We start from the raw sequence: 20657 nt of genomic DNA, 5'->3' as shown, positions 1-20657 counted from the left end.
TTCAATTTTGGTTTCAACCCATCGATAAAAAGGTGTCCAAAATGCATATTTGATGTTATGTTGCTTGTGCAATAATCGCATTTCAGCAACTGATCACCAAAGATCTCACATTAATAAGCTTTTACGTAATTTTTTTCGACAGTGGTATGCAATCAATAATACACAAGTACATTTATTAGAGAGTACGCGAGAAAGTTCCGAAGAGACCGCTCCCACTGATTACCATAAATATGAGGTCGTAAACTCAAAAGCTGACCGCTACAGAGGATCCTTTGTTTAAAGAATTTCAGTCCGATTGCACAAAACACTTTTCCTGTACATGTTGCATTTATATACGATGATTTTTTAGTGAATTGAGATGTGCGATGGATAGAACCTGGAATCTTGTGGTTTGCAGTCCAGTAACATAACCAGTATACAAAAGCATATGCTCGTGTAGCGTAGTTGTTAATTGGCTTATATGCTATTCACCACAGACCCTCCCTCCAGTGAGTCGGAGGTGAGACGAACGATATGGCTGTTGAGTGGTGAGGTATTTTTAGCTGTTGTCTAATGGGTCCGTACCCAGTTGAGTAGCGCCAAGCGTTATGGCGAGCGTATGTGAGTGAGTGGTTGCTGCGTCAAGTGAGTCTGACGACTTTGGTTGCGGGTAGATGATGCCACAAGAGCTGTACGAAGGTTGAATGTTTATCGTCCGAGGTCACCAATTTAAGGGTATTGGGATGCGCGGGAATAGAACCTGGGACTTTGTGGTTCGAACTCGCAAACATGGTTTTCTTTTCTTTTGCTTTCCAACTTTTATTGGTCATTTTCAACTTTTCTTATTCTCTGAGTTAGTAATGGCCTCTTTATACTACAGATACTATTCCAACTCCATTTATATTTTTTTTTATTAACATGATCAAATTTTTTTGACGCGATTTAAAATTTTATCCCTTTAGCTATGAGATCTGAACTGTTGTTTTTCGTATCTCTTTGAGTGCTAATTTTAAAATATCAGGATTCATACTTTCATTTCATTTCTATATCCTCAAGGATGTATAAATTGGTAAAGCTTTTTTTTAATAACCACCCATTTTTCACTGACAAAGAATTCACCCCTGTCCCTGTAGCATTTGTTTCTCCTGTTGTTTTATAAAAATGATAAAAGTTTTTTGTATGCTTGATGATTCTGTATTATTATTTTTGAAAACACACTGTCTATGTAAATTATTGAATTAATAACCTATTATCGAAGCATGAATGTTATAAAAACGTGAAGATATTCAATAAACTATTGGGTTGTTGCATAATTGTCAGGCGTTTTTTTAACGTGCTATATTTTAATAAAAATTTACAATATCTTATAAATTTATGAATGAAAATATTCTTCTACTTTTAAGTTATAAAAATGCGTGTCGATAATCATGCTCATATTTGTCATATAATACTGTACCACTTTGAGAAAGAATGGAAAGCAGCGCACTCATTTAGCGATCCCAACGAACTTTTCGTTGAGGCATAATATTAGCGAAAGTCGATGCTTCATTCTTTTTGAGTTTCTGAAGAGAAGCCATGATTCATCACCAGTGACAAGATCCTCCAGGAACGGACCCCACTCGTTTCGTTAAAGCAAATAGGTGAAAATTAGAACACGTTCGGCTTTATTGTTATTGCTGAGTTCGTGGGGAACACATCCAGCCAATTTCCATACCTTTCCAAGCTTTTTGAGACGACGAACGGCGGTTGAATGATCAACATTGAAGTTGTTGGCCAGCATTCGAGTTGTCAAGCTTTCGTCCCCTTTCACGGCTGTCAAAATTGCATGGTCGTCGAAATCCTATTGTCGACCTATCCTGACTTATCTTCTAAGGTGACGGGCAAACCTTCCCTGCATCGATTTTCAATGAATATGCTCTCACCGAAAAGTTCGTTGAGATAGCTAAATGGCTGCGCTGCTTTCTATCCTTTCTCAAAGTGGTGCAGCATAATATGAGTATGATTATCGACACGCAATTTTATTACCTAAAAGTAGAAGAACATTTTCTAATATAAATTTATATGATATTGCCGGCGTCCTGGCATAGGGGTAGCGTGTCTTCCCAGTGAGGGCGTCCCGGGTTCGAATCACGGTTCGGGCATGGTTGTTCTTCATCTGTGTTCTATCTGTGAGGTGTGTGAATGTGCCCCCCTGTAAAAAGGGGTTGTGCAAGCGAATGTGTGTGAGTTTCATGAGCTAGAAGTCAGACTTCTGCCCTTGGGTGCTCAGGGGTCTTTACCCTCAGAAGCTACTGCAACCCCTTACCGTGGTAACGCGGACACGACATCATCATTATCATCATAAAATATTGTAAATTTTTATTAAAAAATAGCGCGTCAAAGAAACGCCTGACAATTATGCATCAACCTAATATGAAAAATTTAATGCAGTGTATTTTTAAACAGTAACTAAATTCATCTCTTACAGATTTAATTTATAGAATTATAAGCAGCCTCAAAGAAAACTATCTACTTTTTAATGTTTATGGTAAACATGAAGCTGTTTGGTTTTATTTGTTGTAAGACAGCTCACACATCACAAAAATCAGCTGATGACTATCTTTTAGAATTTTCTGCTGTTTCTAACAACTTAACTCTAATATTTGCTATTTCTTTTGTTTGGAAACCAATACTGCATTGCAACTGGTCATTCTACCTTTTTCATTTGAAAATATTGGTTTAGTAGAATGCAATATTTGACGGCAAAGATAATAAATATAATCTTAAATACGGATAAGGAATTTCTCTAGAAATATCTAGAAACGTTATTTCTTAATTTGCTTTAACGAAGTTTTCAACCATTATACTCACATGAAAGCAGGAAGAAAATTACTTTCTGTAGAAATCACGTAAATTTATTATTTTAAACCTGCCATTTTTTTTTTTTTTTTTTTTTTGGAGAAAGTTAAAATCAGAGTTTATAGGCAAAAAAATTAAGAGATAGAAGTCTATATCTATATATGTGGTATATTGGTATATTGATAGATAATGTATATTGATGGTCAATATACTGTATATTGATGGATTTACAATAAAATCTTGAATTTCTCTAAAAACGTTTACAAACATTTGGAATTGACAGTTTTAGACATGTATTACTTTGAATTTTTTTTTTAATTTAAATTGAATGGCAAACGAGCTAACGTATCACGAGTGAAATGTTTTTATAAATGTCTGCTTTCTCATTCTGCAAATAAAAATAAATAAAAAAATGTTAATTACTTTTATTGAAAAAAATAAAAGAATGTTGCATGAGAAAGAATTTGCTTTAACTAGAAGGAAATTATTTAATGGAATATTGCTGATATTCATGAAATAACTGCATAAAATGTATCAAAAAATATTTTTGGTCTCAAATTATAAGTAGTGACGAGTTTAATTTAGTTTAATTATATTAACGTCCCATTTTAAAGCAGCACTAGGGTTTTTTTTGGACGGGCCTCGTAATTTTGAACCTTGGTCAGATGACGAGCACGATACCTGAGCTGGCAACCCCCTCTCCAAACTTCCACACTACACCTGCGGGAGGACTACTTTTTAAAATATAATGACTTTAAATGGGACGATTACTTTTCCTATAATGTGGAATTGGAAAATTTTCTAATTTTTTGAAGGAAAAAAAAAAGAAGATTATTTTTCTTACATCCAAACATAGCAAATTGTTAGCCTCTAAAAAGATTTTTTTTAAATTTATTTATATCTATATTGAATTTAATAATCTTTAGTTGGATTTTTTTCTGGAATATTTAAGTGATGTGCTTGCTGATTCATACTTATGGTTAACAAGCAAAATAAAATCAAAGAGCTTCTTAAATACAGCTATAAAATTCTTAAAATCAATTCTATTGTAAACTATGAATGGTAACAATTAAACTGATGAGTTTTTTTGCAAATGAGGTGTTGCTCTTATCTAATATAAAACTAAATGAAACCTGATTATTTTCTCTTTTTCTTCCTTTGGAAATTATTTTCATTCATTCGTTATGTTTCGATCAAGGAGCATTTGACATTTCATTCTGCTGACCGTTTCCTGATGAATTGATGATGTTGATGGCATTGAACAGAATTTCACAACGAAACAAGTTGACGTGATAATGGAGTTCAATTTTTGACTTTATAAATAAGCAGTTTATTTATTTATTTATTTTGTTGAATTCCTAATGTGGAAATTCATCACTTCCATAACTTTCATTTTATATAATTCAAAATAAATTTCAATGAAGTTTAAAGATGGTGACATTATCACTTTTTATATTTTTATGACGCTTGAGTAAATAATTTAGTTCATAATATCGTAGTTTCAAAAATTATTTTTTATATTACAAATATCATTGAAATAAAACATTTTTTATTATGGAAGACTTTTTATTGCTCAAGTAGTTGAATAATTTAACTTTGAAAAACATCTTTAATAATATTTTCCTTTAAAATTCTAAAAACACTGCTTATTTTAGAATATATATTTCAAGTATGCTTTAGTATAAAAACTCTATATATATATATATATATATATATATATATATATATATATATATATATATATATATATATATATATATATATATATATTTGGAATATTGCTTAAAAAATTGATAATTTCATGTAATTAACATCTGCTTAAAAAGAGATGCAATAAAAAATAAAATAAAAAATAAAGTATTTATTCATTTATTTTCATTTTTTTTTCTCATTCTGACAGCTAAAGGCTCTTCAGTGTAGTATTTATATCTGCACGTAAGCAGAAAATATTACGTTATAACATCTGCACTATAATAAGAAAAAGATAAAATTTCCAAAATTACATTGGGTAAATTTGAAGGCTGATTATAGTGCACGATGAAATAAAGAAAAATAGGCTAAAGAAAAATATTCATTATTTCTAGTGGTATCAGCTATTTTGCTTTGTTTATTTTTTTTATTATTTATTTATTTTATTTTATTTATTTATTTATTTATTTTTTTGCGATACTAATTATTCACATTTTTTTTTCGTGCACGATAATTGTATTTTGAAGACCTGTTCGTAATTTGAATTCGAAATAATCAAAATAACTTTATAAAAAGCCTTTTTTACTAAAAGAATGTACAGCAAGCATTTTTCAATCTTTATTCCGAAATACAATTAAGTGCCACATAAAACCACCAGTACATTCCATAAACCAATATAATTTACAACTCCTGAACTATAAAGTGAACTAAATTTAAGATGTATTATTTATTTATCATTTTTTTTTTTGTTCTCTACGTTTGAACTCCTTGTGTGCCAACAAGTATACCACAAGGCTTACAGATGTAAGTCAGTACGCAATCGACAGTAAAGTAAATTTCAAATATAAGGTCGCAGGTACAAATGCAAAAATAGAAGAAAGAAAAATAGGGGGAAACAAGTAGATACACAAACAAAAGCAAAATGAAACAAAATTGCTCACATAGTAACAGAAACATACAGTAAATGATATAAAACAATTGAATAAGCATGATCAAATAAAATATACAAATACAAAAGTATATATGCAAATATATGTAGGCAAACACACTAAAGTAAAGTTTAAATCATACGTGGAAAAATACTATTGATATGTGCACAAAAGGAAATGAAAGATGATTTACACTGTACAAAGGCAGATAAATGAGGAGGCCAAGCTATATTGTTCTTTCGAAGGCAGTTCTTGAGTTTTCGTCTTTCCGGAATAAACTTTGTGCATTCAAATATCAAATGCTTGACATCCTGGACTGCACCACTGTAGCACGAACACCTATCAGTCGGCGACAAACTGAATCGTTTTAAATATGCTTTAAAGTTTCCATGCCCAGTCAGAAACTGGATAAGCTTAAAATTCGACTCAAAGTAGTTGTTAGCCTTTAGGCGTCTCTGTATGGATGGAATAAATTCCTTAGTGAGCTGCGCATTAGTCGATGCTTGATATAAAGTATTCCATTCAGATATAACTTTATCTTTAAAGACATTCTTTACATAAGATTTCGGAATGCTCATAGGAATGGAATTAACTAGTTTCGTCGCTTCTTTGGCAAGCCAGTCGGCGCGTTCATTGCCATAGATTCCTGTATGACCTCTAACAAAAGAAAATGAAACTTGCACACCTCTGCCTTGAAGATGACTCAGGTTGGATTGTGTTTTAACAATTATTTGGTTTAGGGAATCGATGTTATTTAAGGCGTGTAAAGATGAAAGGGAGTCGCTGCAAATTAAGAACTTTGATGAAAGGTATTTATTGTCACAAATCCAAGAAACTGCTTGAGCTATGCAAAGCAATTCAGCCTGAAAAACACTGCATTCATCTCTTATTCTGAATTGATGAGTTTCAGTTTCAATATTATCTTGGAAAACAACAAATGCAAGCCCAACCTTTTTGTTAATTTTACTACCATCTGTAAAACAGACAACAGGAAAGTTGTCTTCGATATTATTATGATAACTAATTAAATTAAGAGGAAATCTTTCAGCAGGATGGGGAAGTTCAGAAATTTGAAGGAAATCATCTAGATTCTTATGGGCCAGGTTCTTCGCTGCGTTCTTGAATTCATTACTATGGTTTATAAAGATGTCAATAGGTGGAAAGCCGGAGATAGAAAATACAGCTTCATAAGATATTGTTCGATACCCAGAAATAACTCGTAGCAGCATTCTCCTTTGAATTTTCCTCAAGAGCCGATAATTTATTTTTTTTCTTCAGAGCAGTACCCCAGACTCGAGAGCCGTAACAAATAAATGGTACAATACCTTATTTGTAGATGAGGGATGAGACATTAGATTTGAGACCAAAACTATCTGGCAACTCTACTAAGACCAAACAGAATTTTTTCACATTTCTTTGAAAGATGTAAAATATGTTGCTTCCAAGAGAATTTACTGTCAAGGACAATTCCAAGATATTTTAATTCCTTCACATAGCAAAGAGGAATTCCATTAAGGGTGAGGTTACTATTACGAACGTGGTTCTCTCTCCTCTCCAAGACCATTACTTTTGACTTGATGGCGTTGAACTCTAATTTATGGTTCTTTGCCCAGTTCGATACAAAATCAAGAGTAATCTGTGCTTTATTTATCATTTGGAGGTAAAATATTTCTGATCACATTCGTGCAAACAGAAATTTATTATGACCATTTGTTATTTTTTTTATCAAACTTTGACAGTTTTTACGAGCTTATGACATATTCTGCAACATGATTCAACATAAAACAAAAGGTTAACATGATGTAAAATATTTATAGAGTAAATTACTGCAAATGTATAAATTTAAAATATCACCGACTGTTTTTTTTTATTTTTATTTTCTCGCATACGAAATGTAGAGGAAGCATTCTAATCGTCAAAAAATTTGAACTCGAGATTTTGTCGAATTCTCCCTGACTTTGAAGGGCCGCGGTGGCCTGATGGTAAGGTATCGGCTTGTGTGCCGTAAGGTTTCAGGTTCGAGACCCGATTTCACTGAAGAACCGTCTTGTAAGGGGGTCTGTTGCACGTTAAATCCGTCATGCGAAACGCCCTCCCGCTGGTGTGATGTGGCGTGGAGAGGGGGGTGCCAGCTCAGGTGTCGTCCTCGTCATCTGACCGCGGTTCAAAATTACGAGGTCCGTCCCCAAAATAGCCCTAGTGTTGCTTTACAACGGGACGTTAATATAACTAAACTAAACTAAAGCCTGACTTTGAAAAACACACTTTTGTTATTGTATCTGTCTCTCTGTTTGTCTTTTTATGAACACGATAGCTCCAAAACTCTAAAATTTGGGTGTTTAGTTGTAGTTTTGGAAATTTCTATCAAATTTTGAAAGAAATTCATCCATTGGAAGTGTGTCTGCCTATTTGTCTCTTCAGTTACAAGTGAACTCGCAAACACTACAACGCAAAAAAAGCTAGGTAGATAAGATTTGGTACGCAAGTTTAGCGTCAAAACAAAGATTCTTATCTAATTTTGAATAAAATACGTCAAAAAAAAATTAACCAACAATTGATCTGTATTTTCGCATATCTGTAAACGCAGTAACTTATAAATCTATGAAATTCATATGATACCTTGTGATATCAACTGCAGTTTTGTAAGAAATTTCGGCGTCAATCGGGTGACAAAATTCCTTCCAGAATACATATGCTCTCAACAGATGCAGTAAAAATGTTAAATTCCCGCCAAAAATCTATATTTCGTAACTATTCTTCACCACTTGCATACAAGTTATTCAAGGCTTTACCCAAGGACCACAATTTTATATGGAGGAATTGAAAAAAGACATTTATTAGAAAGATTTCAGGGAGATCCTTCCTATTGATTATCTTTGTTTTAAATGGTGTGGCGAATTAGTATGAGCGAGGATAGAATCTGAGACCTTGTGGCTCGCAGCCCAGTAACATGACCACAATACAAAAGCAATTGCCCGTGTAGCGTAGCTGTTAACTGGCTTATAAGCTATTCACTACAATGGAAAAAAATGGAAGTTTTTGAGAATTTTATAATAAATTTTATGTTGCATTTGTTCTCTTATTATGTGCCTTTTTCTAGCCCATCTTTCAAATAATCTATTAAATCTTTACAATATATTTCATTTCAGATACATTTCCACAGTTCCGATTTGAGCAGTTTGCACAAAATTTTACCTCCAGAGACGCTTCCTGAAGAGCTTGGTGGTTACTTAGGCAAGAAGGATTTTCAAAATTTTCGTTCCATCATACTTCAAAACAATGACTTAATGGAGAGGATCAACGCGTACATATACAATGGTATGAAATCGCCATACCAAAGGAACATCAGCAAAGCCGAAGACAGCTCAGATCATAAAGAAACAACAAGAACTTTGCTGAATATATCACTTGGGTAAATCAGTTGCAATATTTGGAAGAAAAAAAAATAGTTTAAAAACTTCATGAAACTTTTTCACCGATATAATCCGTAAACTGAAAGATTTTTTTTAGCACTGCAATAGAAATGAAAATACCGAGATATTTTTACTCTTCTCCTAAAATTAGGTAATTTCAAATGGTTTACGAACTTAATGAATACAAAACCTAAAAGACAATATTTTGTTATTAAAACACAACATTTTGCATGAATCATTTTTTTGCAACTATCATCAGTTCCAGTATCAGTTAACTTATCTTTTCCAAACTGCACCATGAAAGCTGCACTCAGAACTGTCAAATGTGGTTTTTCACCAATATAATCAGTAAACTGAAAGATTTTTTTAGGAATGAAAATACCAAGATATTTTGACTCTTGTCCTAAAATTAGGTAATTTCAAATGGTTTACGAGCTTAATGAACACAAAAACTAAAGGACAATATTTTGCTATTAAAACACAACATTTAGCATGAATCATTTCTTTGCAACTATAGTCAGTTCCAGTATCAGTTAACTTATCTTTCCCAAGCTGCACCATGAAAGCTACACACAGAACTGCCAAATGTGGTTTTTCAGTTGTAAAGTTTCAATCCATTTTGTTAACAAAAACTCTGGAGAGGATTTTTTGTGCACTAGATCTTTGATCCTGTGATTCGATCTAATATGAACGCAAAGTCAAAATGGTTAAATAAAACTTGAGAATTTCTTTGAAATTGCAGATAACAAACACGCTTAGGCAGCGCTGGTCCTGAATCTACCGTAAGCCTACAGAAAGCATAAGTATGGGAAAAGCTTTTTTTTTTTTTCTTCTTTTTTCTTGTTCCTGCAATGGCAGGAACTTGGAGAGTGGGATGAGTCACTGTGATTTCATGATTCCATTCCAGAATTTGAAATACAAACATGGATAGTTATGCAGTTTTTACAAATGAATTTTTTATAGCTAAAACAGATCTTTCTTGCATCTAACTAAGACAATATTTTTCACAAAAGTAACCACACATTTAGAATATGAGTTGTAATGGTTGCTATGGAAATAAGTAACGATAAGTAATAAATGAAAGTCTTGGCATTCCGTTCATCAGTAACTTAAAGATTTATAAATCTATTGCATCACATAAAGTACATATATAGACTTTTTCATATATAAGTATTTTATCTCATTACTTAGATTCGATAAACATCAATCTATGCGTTAGATGTTAATCATTTATTTTAACAGCTTTATTGTGATAGAACATTAAATGTATTTTTATACTATAGGTATTATTATCTAAATAAAATTTTATGTTTCAAAGAATCATACTTTTTCTCAAATGGTTTCAATAAATAAAACATCGTTTTACTTATCGAAATTGGTTCAAACAGAAATTGCGTATATTAACGAATGCATATATCAATTCAAACATCAAGTCTTCTTAAGGCAGTGGGAAATGCCTTAAAGTTAGCAAGTTGGCGTCCTGGCCTAAGGGTAGCGCGTCCCGTGATCTGTGCATCACTGGTTCAAGTCCTGTTTCGGGCATGGTTGTTCTTCATCCTGTGTTCTATCTGTGAGGTGCTTGAATGTACTCCCCTGTAAAAAGGGGTGTGCAAGCGAGTGCGTGTGTCATCATATGAGCTAGAAGTCAGACTTCTGCCCTCGGGTGCTGAGGGGTCTTTACCCTCTGATGCTACTGCACACCCCATCCCTTTTCGCTGTAAAGTGAACACGATATCATCATCATCAAATGCCTTAAAAATTCTTATCGAACGAAGCATTGTTTCCCTCTAAAATAGCATCCGAAGCTGTACTATCCCCTATCTGATCCGAAGCTATGCTCGAATATATCATGAAAGCGATGCTGATTTCAACTTTCACGTGTTGACAACCATAAAAGAAATAGTTTAAAATTCCTATTTCCTCCTCAAACTCTCCTTTATTGAATAATATTTATCTTTTTCTGATTTTTTTAAAATTATAAACATAAAATATGAAGCTTCAATAGTTGACACGTATCGATATATCTACTATTTAGCATTTTTAAAATAACCAGACGTGTCGTATTAATCAACACTCTCTCAACTTCAGACTCCTTACAATACTTTTGTTCGATTTTGTGCTTTATACAGGACTTTATATTCACAAAAACTCAAAATAAGCGATCTGAAACATTCGGATTCTCAAAATTTATTGTATGGACAAAGTGATTAAATGTAACTGATTTTCTACATCTGTTTTTGGGATAACCGAAGATTTAGTTTTAAAAATTTAACTTTTCGCAAATTCTCCATCCCTACTTTTACTATGAATGGAATATTATTGTTACCCCTATTATAATAATTGCAGGTAAATCGATCTTAATAATATTTAAATGAATTAATATAAAATGCTTTATCTTTTTTTGCCTTTTCGAACTTTTTTTTTTACCTTGTACATTCTAAAACCTATATTTTTTTCACCCTGGTACTTAGAATTCTAGATCGACCCGATTTGAAAGGATGTATGGCAGCTTTATTTTAATCCAAAAATTCCCTTCAGATCTGTAACACTTAGACGAGATATATTTAAGCCTATTTGCGAAATTACATATTTCAGGATACCACAGTTTTTATAATTACAATCATTACACACATAATGATAATATTATGTGGTTAATAATTGTAAACGATTAAAACATGTACGGTTTCAAAACGCTTGTTATTATTTGCTCGGTTTGTAAGGACCTCTTCTCAACTAATAATAAATACGAATATGTGTGTATTGGTACTCTACATGCTTTATTGTTTGACCTAGAGCTAGAAAACTTAGCATATATGTACTTTGGATAGCGGGAAGATACTCCTCAGAGATGTATTTTTTAACTCGAAATTTTTATTCGAATTTTAATTCATTAAAAATAAGCAAAATTTTGGGGACTTATTGAGATGTCTTTTGAAAACGTGACAACAAAAAAACAATTTTTTTTTTTTACATTATACTTAAGTTTGAGGAATTTTCTTTTTATTTATACCAAATCTCTACCGTATATTATTTTTCCTATTTTTAATTTATTTTTTAAAAATATTTAAAGAAACATTTTATAATGTACTTCGCAGCTGAAGGGAAACTCAAACCATTTTCCTTGTTACCGCTAATAACTAATCCTTGCAATTTTTATTTTCTCCTATCTGTAGTATAGAAAAAGTATAGTAATCGTCTATTAATTCCAACTCGAGATTTTGAAGAATCTCCATGTTTTAGACCACACTTAAATCGAGAAACACATTTTTAGAAAATGCAAGTATGACTGTGACAAAGATAACTCAAAACCGCTTAGAGTTAGATGGATGGAATTCGGTACATAATCTTTACACCAAAATTCTGACAAATTTTGAGCAAAATCCGTGCAGAGGAAGTCTGTCTGTTCGGTTGTTTGAATATAAATTAACATGGTAAAAACAAAATGAAGAGAGCTAAATGGATAAAATTTCGACACACATGTTTAACATCTATCGTTAGCGTCCATCAAATTGTCATCCTTATCCAATGTGTGGTTGACCGTATGTCGGTCTGTACTTTCAAAAACATATAAACCCGATAGCTCAAAAACGCAATGAGTTAAATATATTAAATTTGATAATGGATTTTGTAACTACATGAGTAAATTTTACACAAATTTTTGTTTCAATTGGTTATTGAAAAAGTATCTAAAATACAAATTGAATGTTCGGATGTTTTTAATTGCATGCGAAGGCTTAATCGCCAAATAACTCGCCAAGGATGACACGATAGATTCAGTAAAAATGCTAAATTCACGTCAAACGTTAATATTTTGTATCTATTGTAAGCTAATGCCGTGCAAGGCTTTTTCTGGTATAATACCTATATTAGAGAGCATGCGAGAAAATTTGGGGGAGACAACACCTGCTGGTTTTTATTGTTGATGATCGTGATCTAAAAATTCGACTTAAGGCTGTTGTGTAAGTTTCAATATAAAGTATATATTTAATACTTTTTTGCAAATATTTTGAATTTATAATTAAAATTTAACTTCAGAATCAAGAGCAATGGGAGAAAATTTCTGAAGTGCACCAATTTTTAAATACATATTCTTTTCCGGTGTATAATTGGATGTATAAATATTTAGAAAGAAAATTAGGAAAAAATACATAGGACAATGAACATACGGGTTCTACAATAATACGAGTCACATGTGCATCAAAATTTGAAGTTTAAAATATTTTGCCTTTGAAACTAAGTTTTAAATAAACATTTAATTGAAATTTTTAGGAACTATTAATTCTTGAACAAACTTGTATAGAAAGACTATTAATAGAAAATAAACAGAAAAATCCAAATACGATATCGATTTGAAAGCCATGTTCCTTATACAAATACCTGCTAATAAGTTGTCATTAGCACTCTGTTTGTTTCACTGGTTTGTTTGAAGTCGGGAAACTACTGCCATAAAGTGTTATTTGATGAGGACTTCTTATATGATGGGAAAATCTGATTTTCACATGGTGTAACACGTGAGCCCTTTAAACTTACGTTTTCCAATGTTGACTAGTCTAACTGAATCAGATAAAGTTCATTCCAAAATCGAAATTCTGGAATGATTAAACATGAAATTTTTGGTGGAGACTAAATTTAGATTCGGTAATGTCAATAATATGGAATCGATAACAAAATAAATATTAATTTTGCGTACCACAATTTTAAAAAATAAATTTAAATTTATCATTCAATCTTATATTCTATCTCTTCTTAAGAAAACGCACGTCTTAAGCATTTTTAGAATTTACTGGTATTGTAACTGCGGATTTAGTAAAAAAAAAAAAATTTTTAAGCAAGTATTTTAAAAAATATTACCCTTTCCTGATATATTGTATTTCACATAAATAATTTATAGATTTTTGAAATAGGTAAATAAATGTACAAATTAATATTTACAGTTAAATCAGACCAAACTAAATGACAGAATGACCTGGAATGATTTATTTCTGAAATATAATGGAACTCGATTTTCCATGAGAGAATCATTTGTGGATGTTATTCTTACAAAAGCTTTTTTAAACTCTTCAAGGATAAAATAAAAAAGGCAGAACATAAAAAATTGACACATTTTCTGTTTAAAAAATCGGTGAGAGTGATCTTTCCAAAATTTTCTCGCATATTCTCTAATAAATGTTTCCTGCAATAAAATGCCTTACATGGCATTGGCGTTCATTAATTACGAAATATTAACTTTTGTGGCGCCAAAAAAAACTGCACTTGTAGTCACAAAATCCTAGCAAATTTAATATATTTAAGTCATTGCATCTTTGAATTATCGGGTAGACATTTTTCTGAAAGTACGAATGGACAGACAATCAACCCTTAGTTGAATTTGCTTCGAACTTTAATAGGTGCTTACACTATAGATGTCAAATCTTTGTAGTTAATTTTATCCATTTAGTTCTGTAGCGGTGTAATATGAGCGAGTATAAAAGCTGGGACCTTGTGGTTCGCAGCCCAGTAACATGACCACAATACAAAAGCAATTGCTCGTGTAGCGTAGCTGTTAACTGGTTTATAAGTTTTCACCACGTTCTCTTTGTTTTGTAATTATCGTGTTAAATTATAATCGAACAACTGGACAGATGGACTTCCTCTGAACAGATTTTACTCAAGATTTGTTAGAAATTAACAAATTTATTGTAAAGACAGTACACCAGATTTCCTCCCTTTACCTCAAAGCGTTTTTGATTTATTTTTGTAAAGGCAAAGAGTTTAGAGATGATATACAAAAATAATAAATTAAATCTGAAGTCAACGGATTTTTTAACTTTAAACTATGTCTCTTCACATCATAACTCATAGGTAAGGAGAATTATTAAACGGAATTAAAAAATAAATAAATAAATTATCAAAAGAAGTAAAACGGATATAAATTAAAGCTGTTTCTAAATGACAAAAGAAGTATAAAAAGTATAAATAATATATTTTGCAATAACTTTTCACTTTCTCGCATATCTAGTGAAGAGAAAGTATAGTAATTGTCAAAAGATTCGAACCCGAAGTTTTGACGAATCTCCACATTTTAGATTCCCTTGAGTTCGAAAAACACATTTTTGAAAAATGTCAGTTTGTTTGTCTGTCTCAAGATAATTCAAGAACGATTTGAGCAAGACGGTTGAAATTTGGTATATGGCCTTTACACCAAATTTGCAGATTTTTAGCAAATTTTGAGTAAAAGTTGTTCAAGTATAAAATAATACGATAACTACAAAATGAAGACAGCTATATAGATAAAAGTCGGCACACATTTTTAATATCTATAGTATAGACACCTATCAAATTTTGAGTTAATTCCAAAGAGAGGTTAACCGTCTGTCGGTCTGTACTTTCAATAACATGTAAACGTAATAACTCAACGTGATCTAAATATATCAAATTTTGTTTGTAATCTTTAGACAACAATTGTAGTTCTGTATCAATTTTTCAATCGGTTGAGAAAAACGCGTGAAAAACCAAAATTCGATTTTCGGGTACTATTCACCGCAAGCCAGGGATTAATCGCCAAATAACTCGCCAAGGATGACACAATGTATTCAATGAAATTGGTATATTCATGTCAAGAGTTAATGTTTCGTAACTATTGTACGCCAATGTCATGTAAGGCTTTCTCTGGGATAACACATTGAACACATTGATTAGAGAGTATCCAAGAAAGTTTTGCGAAGACCTCTTCCACTGTCTTCCATGTATATTTCCATCACGATGGTTTATCCGCATTTGTCACATTAAGACGATACTTTTCAAAACATGTTAAAAATTAAGAAAGCATTTTCGATAGAAAATAATTTTCCAAAGTTTAAATCAGGTTTATTTTCTATTTCCTACGAAAATAAAAAAAAGAGAGAGAGAATTAGGGGTAATTTATTCGAATTCAAAACATTCTTCAATCCTAAACAAAGCGTCCAAAATCGACACTTACTGGTTAGTTCGTAACGTCCTGCCCCTTAGAAAGCACAGAGGCTGTGTAAGAATTCATTTTAAACTTGAATTTTTTAATCCATTTTTTTTTAATTTTAAATTTATTTAAATTTTCATTTATGTGTTTTAGCCTATAAGTAAATTTTGGAACATCTAACTTAGATTCTGACACAATTTAAGATTTTTTCCAATTTGAGAAAACAGTCGGAATTTAAATCTTTCCTGAAAAATCCAAAACATTGTCATTTTACTGAACACTTTGACTGCCACGTGACCCGACTATAATTCATATCTACTATCTAATTAGATGAACATCTTCTCTGTTACAATTCAGATATAGTAAAAAAATAAAAGAAGAAATCATCTTATTAGATAGATTATCCGAATCATAGTTATTCCTATGTCATCAAAGATGCTAATATATATTTGATTTGGTTATATTAACGTCCCGTTTGAAGCAACACTAGGGCTATTTTGGGATGGACCTCGTAATTTGAAACCGCGGTCAGATGACGAGGACGACACCTGAGCTGGCACCCCCCTCTCCACACCACACCACATCAGCGGGAGGACGTTTGGCCCTGACGGATTTAACGTGCAACAGACCCCCCTTATACGACGGTTCTTCGGTGGAATCGGGTCACGAACCTGAAACCTTCCGGTTCCGAAGCCGAGACCTTACCATCAGGCCACCACGGCCCAAGCTAATATATATATCGAGTCATTAAAGATGCAAAAAATGAATTTCTTAAAATAATTTTATGATAGTCCTATAGTATAGTCACAAAACTGAGATAAGCATAATGCAAATTTAAATTATATTGTATTCAAGTAAATAATACACACGTGTATGTACATTGGTAGCATCAGCAATCATATTCCTAGTTTATTTTGGTTCAATGAATTACGAGTTTGTCTATCTAACTGTAACAAGTCTGATAATCAGTTCTAGAACGTTTGAGTAATCGCGGTAGAAACCAGTTAACTCTTTATCGCGTCTGGAAAAATCCAAGAACCGCTAGAAGTTTCCAACTGGCTTTGTCTTTATTTGCCATTTCAAAGCAAAACAATCTTACAATCTCGCACGTGTAACGGGAATCGGTAATGTTAATACAAAGATTTTCTCCGTTTTCCCTTTATTTTTACTTTTATGACGCATGCAAAAAATTCGAATCAGGTCTTTGACCTCTCTGTAGCTGAAAACACATTTTTGGAAACCGCCTGTCTGTGAACACATTAGCGTAAAAATACTGCGAGTAGACGGATGAAAGTTCGTAACTGATTTTTACACAAAATATGTAGAGTTCCATCAAGATTTGAATGAAATACATAAAAGAAAATTTGCCTGTTTTTGTATGCATATACAAGTGAGTACGATAGCAACAAAAGACATAGAGCTAGATAGATAAGATTTAATACATGATTTTCATATTCAAATGCTGATACGTAACAAATTTTCAAGTGAGACTATCAAAGGATATATTATCTATCAGTTTGTATATTTGTATGCATTAAAAATGCAATTAAATGCATAAACGCAGATGATTTAGATAAATGAAATTTGGCATGTCATTTTTTTTCTAAAATCATGGTTCTGTACAAAATTTCAGTATCCATCAGTAGCAATAAAAATCTATCCATACTGCTTCTATCAGCGCTGGGGGGGGGGGGGCTCGGGTGCACACAAGAAGAAGAAATAGAAAGAAAGATATCTAAAACGCGTAATCTTCTTTTTTACTGTTTATTACGAAGCATAAGCGCTCATGAACGAGATTTTCAAAATAAAAATAATTCGTGGATTTCAAGACCTTGTCCAAGGTCAGCAGCTTTTAAAAGTGGGGGTGGGGTGGGGGTGAGGGGGTGGGATTAAAACTTTAATAGTAAATATGCTGATTTTATTTTACAATGTATTAAAATTATATTTTCTTGAAACAATATTATGAAAAAATTGCTCATGAATGATTGATAGAGGATTAACTTAGTAAATAATTATATGCAGGGTGTAATAAAAAGAAAAATTTATAAATAAACATTTAATCAAAGTCCATCCATTAATCACAAATGATATTAAAAAAACTTTAAACAAAACTAGAATAAATAACTCCCTAGATTTTGATAAATAAAGATAAAAATCTATTTCATTGTTTTGACCAAAAAAGATAGCAGCTACGTTATACAACAAATGGATTTAAAATTCTCATGAGGAATTGGTTTCTAAAGAAGAATAACTTTTCACTTAAAACTTTTGAAACATACGTTGATAAAAAATTATAAAACAAATTAAATCAAATCACGGGGCATCACAATCGCATTGAAAAAAGTTACTGAGTATGCCAAATAAATATTTAACTAAATTTTAAGTTGTATTAACTAAATTTTAAATTGTATAGTATATCTGCCATCTACTAATATTTTATTCTATGTTTGTGTTTTGAGCAGCTTATTTGAATGGGAAAAATATTAAAAGAAATAAACTTTCCTTTCCAAAACTTGCAGTATAGTAATGTTTTTAGTTTCTATTTGACGATCTTTATACTGTTTTTAAAAACTGCTAATATACACGTAATGTAATATATTTAATGTCGCCTGAAAGCGCGTGAGTATATAAATATAATTCTTAAAACTATAAATTTGTTACAGAATACTTTTAAATATTTTTATAATTTATTAAAACAAAAGAAATGTTTGCGCTGAAATAAAATTTGTATCACACAGAAGTTAATTTAATTAATTTTAAAAAATTAAAGTAATTTTTAAAAGTTAATTTAATAGTATATATATGAATATAGATACAATATTTTGTAATAATATGCTTGAAGTGATTGAGGAAAAACTTCAAATTCTCAAAATGTTTGTTAAAAATGTAAATAATGTTTTTAAAACTTTTTCTTGGTGAGCAACCTGCTATTCAAAAAATAACTTCTAACCGATTTTGAAAGCTCTAAATAAATAAAAAAAAATCTACGCTGCAGACAGTTGACTTTTTTATCAAATGCTTCACATGTCGCATTTTACAGACAGAATTCAGTCTATTAAAATTATCATGCTAATAAAACACGCCACTGCTGCTTTTGACTGTAATAAAACAAAAGAGAAAAATGATTATCGTTTGGAAAACTTTTTCAAATTTCTCCTTAGCAATTTATGTTATTAAAAATATGGACAAAGGAACTTCTTTGACTTCTCTCATATTATAGAACACTGAACCTCTATGAATATAGATTTTTCTGACCTTCAACTTCCTATTTTCCCGCGCTAAATCTCCATAAGCTGAAACCCCAAATGCTTTTTCTGCAAAATTCCATTCTAAAGATATAGAAGCTCTAAATACTTTCGCATCATCTCTTTTTCCTATTTTTTGATTTCATACATGGACTACGGCGGCATTTAACCATGATTCTAACAAAGGGCTTTTACAAATACATCTTAAAAATTGAAATCGTCCCTTAATCGTGAAGAAAAAGAAAAAAAAATAATGTGATGTCCATTTAACCATGTTTGTTCTCCTATTAAAAAAGAAAGCATTTCATATATTATAATTAATTAATAAGGATAGTTCAATCAAGCATTTCAATAAAATTAACTAAATAAAATATAAATTAAATAATAGCTAATGCAATTTAGATTAGATTATCATAAAAACTGTACCAAACTGTAATGATACTGATGTAAATAAAAAGCGTTATCAATTAAATTAAATAAAGCATCAGTTTGTGAAGATACAAAAATTTGTAAACCAACCCAATACAGAAATTAGAATTAAAGCACAACAGAAAATATTAAAAAAATGAAAAAAAAAATTATTTCAAACCGGAAAGGCTTGTTTTAGAAGAAATCGTAACATATTCAATGTTTTTCAAATATAAATAAGAAAGAACCATCGTCCGTATCATGTGAATATAATCTACTTGACTTTTATTATTATATTTATTTACCTAAATAATAGCTAATAATTCCATTACCTAACTGAATGATTGCATTACCTAAGGTGTGTTTCAATTTTTTAGGGACACCAATAAAAATGAAAATAAAAGCGTGAATAATAAATATTTGACATTTATTTCTGAAACAAGTTAGATAATAACAAAAATAAATATTGTAAGATAATTTAGATTAAACAAATAAAGATTACACAAATAAATTTCAACTTTGAAATAACTAAACAAAAGAGCAGCACAAATTTTGTGTTTCAAATTTTTAGGGACAGTGGAATTAAAAGCTTCAAAACTTCAAATTAAACTTTTTTACCGTTAAATATTAGAAACATTTTTTCTGATGACATCATATATTCTGTTTGGCATGGAATATATTAGGTTCTGAAGAAGTGTTGGATCCAGAGAACACCAAGCTTTCATTATTGCTTGTTGAAGTTGCATTTTCGAATAAAATTGACGCCCTCCTTCATAAACTGTTCTTGCCAAAAGACCCCATAGATTTCCAATGGGGTTTAGATCAGGGCTTCTAGCTGGCCAATCCAGAACTTTCACATTGTTATCTCTAAACCACTTTTTTGTTGATTTTGAGCTGTGGATAGATGCATTATCTTATTGAAAAGTCCAATATTTCAAGTCCTGCATTAAGTAAATGTGTTTGTAACATTTCTTGGTATCGATCAGAATCCATTCTTTCATTCACAAATGCCAGTTCGCATGTACCATTGAAGCTAAACGCTCCCCAAATCATAACAGATCCACCGCCCATTTGCCTTTTGGAGAAAATCTCTGGTTCTTTTCTTAGATCATGCCAGTAATATCACCAACCGTCTGGCCCATCTAGATTAAACTTCTTCTCGTCGCTGAACATGACTTCTATCCACTCATTTTTGAAATACATGTATTCCTTTGCCCAGAAT

At 31.4% G+C, this 20657-nt stretch overlaps 1 protein-coding gene across 1 annotated transcript in view; it reads left to right on the top strand.

Moving 5' to 3' along the window:
* LOC129976042 (alpha-tocopherol transfer protein-like) overlaps positions 1–10098 on the top strand; it is a 28513-nt gene extending 18415 nt beyond the window's left edge. Inside the window, exon 5 of the mRNA XM_056089391.1 lies at positions 8585–10098. Within this exon, the coding sequence (XP_055945366.1) occupies positions 8585–8851 (267 nt within the window). The 3' untranslated portion in view covers positions 8852–10098. The remainder of the gene's footprint in view (positions 1–8584) is intronic.
* The last annotated feature ends 10559 nt before the right edge of the window (positions 10099–20657 follow it).

Source organism: Argiope bruennichi, chromosome 7 (assembly GCF_947563725.1).
Source record: "Argiope bruennichi chromosome 7, qqArgBrue1.1, whole genome shotgun sequence".
NCBI classification, from domain to species: Eukaryota; Metazoa; Arthropoda; class Arachnida; order Araneae; family Araneidae; genus Argiope; species Argiope bruennichi.
The sequence above is the reverse complement of the archived record's forward strand: the minus strand, read 5'-3'. Positions and strand labels throughout refer to the sequence as shown.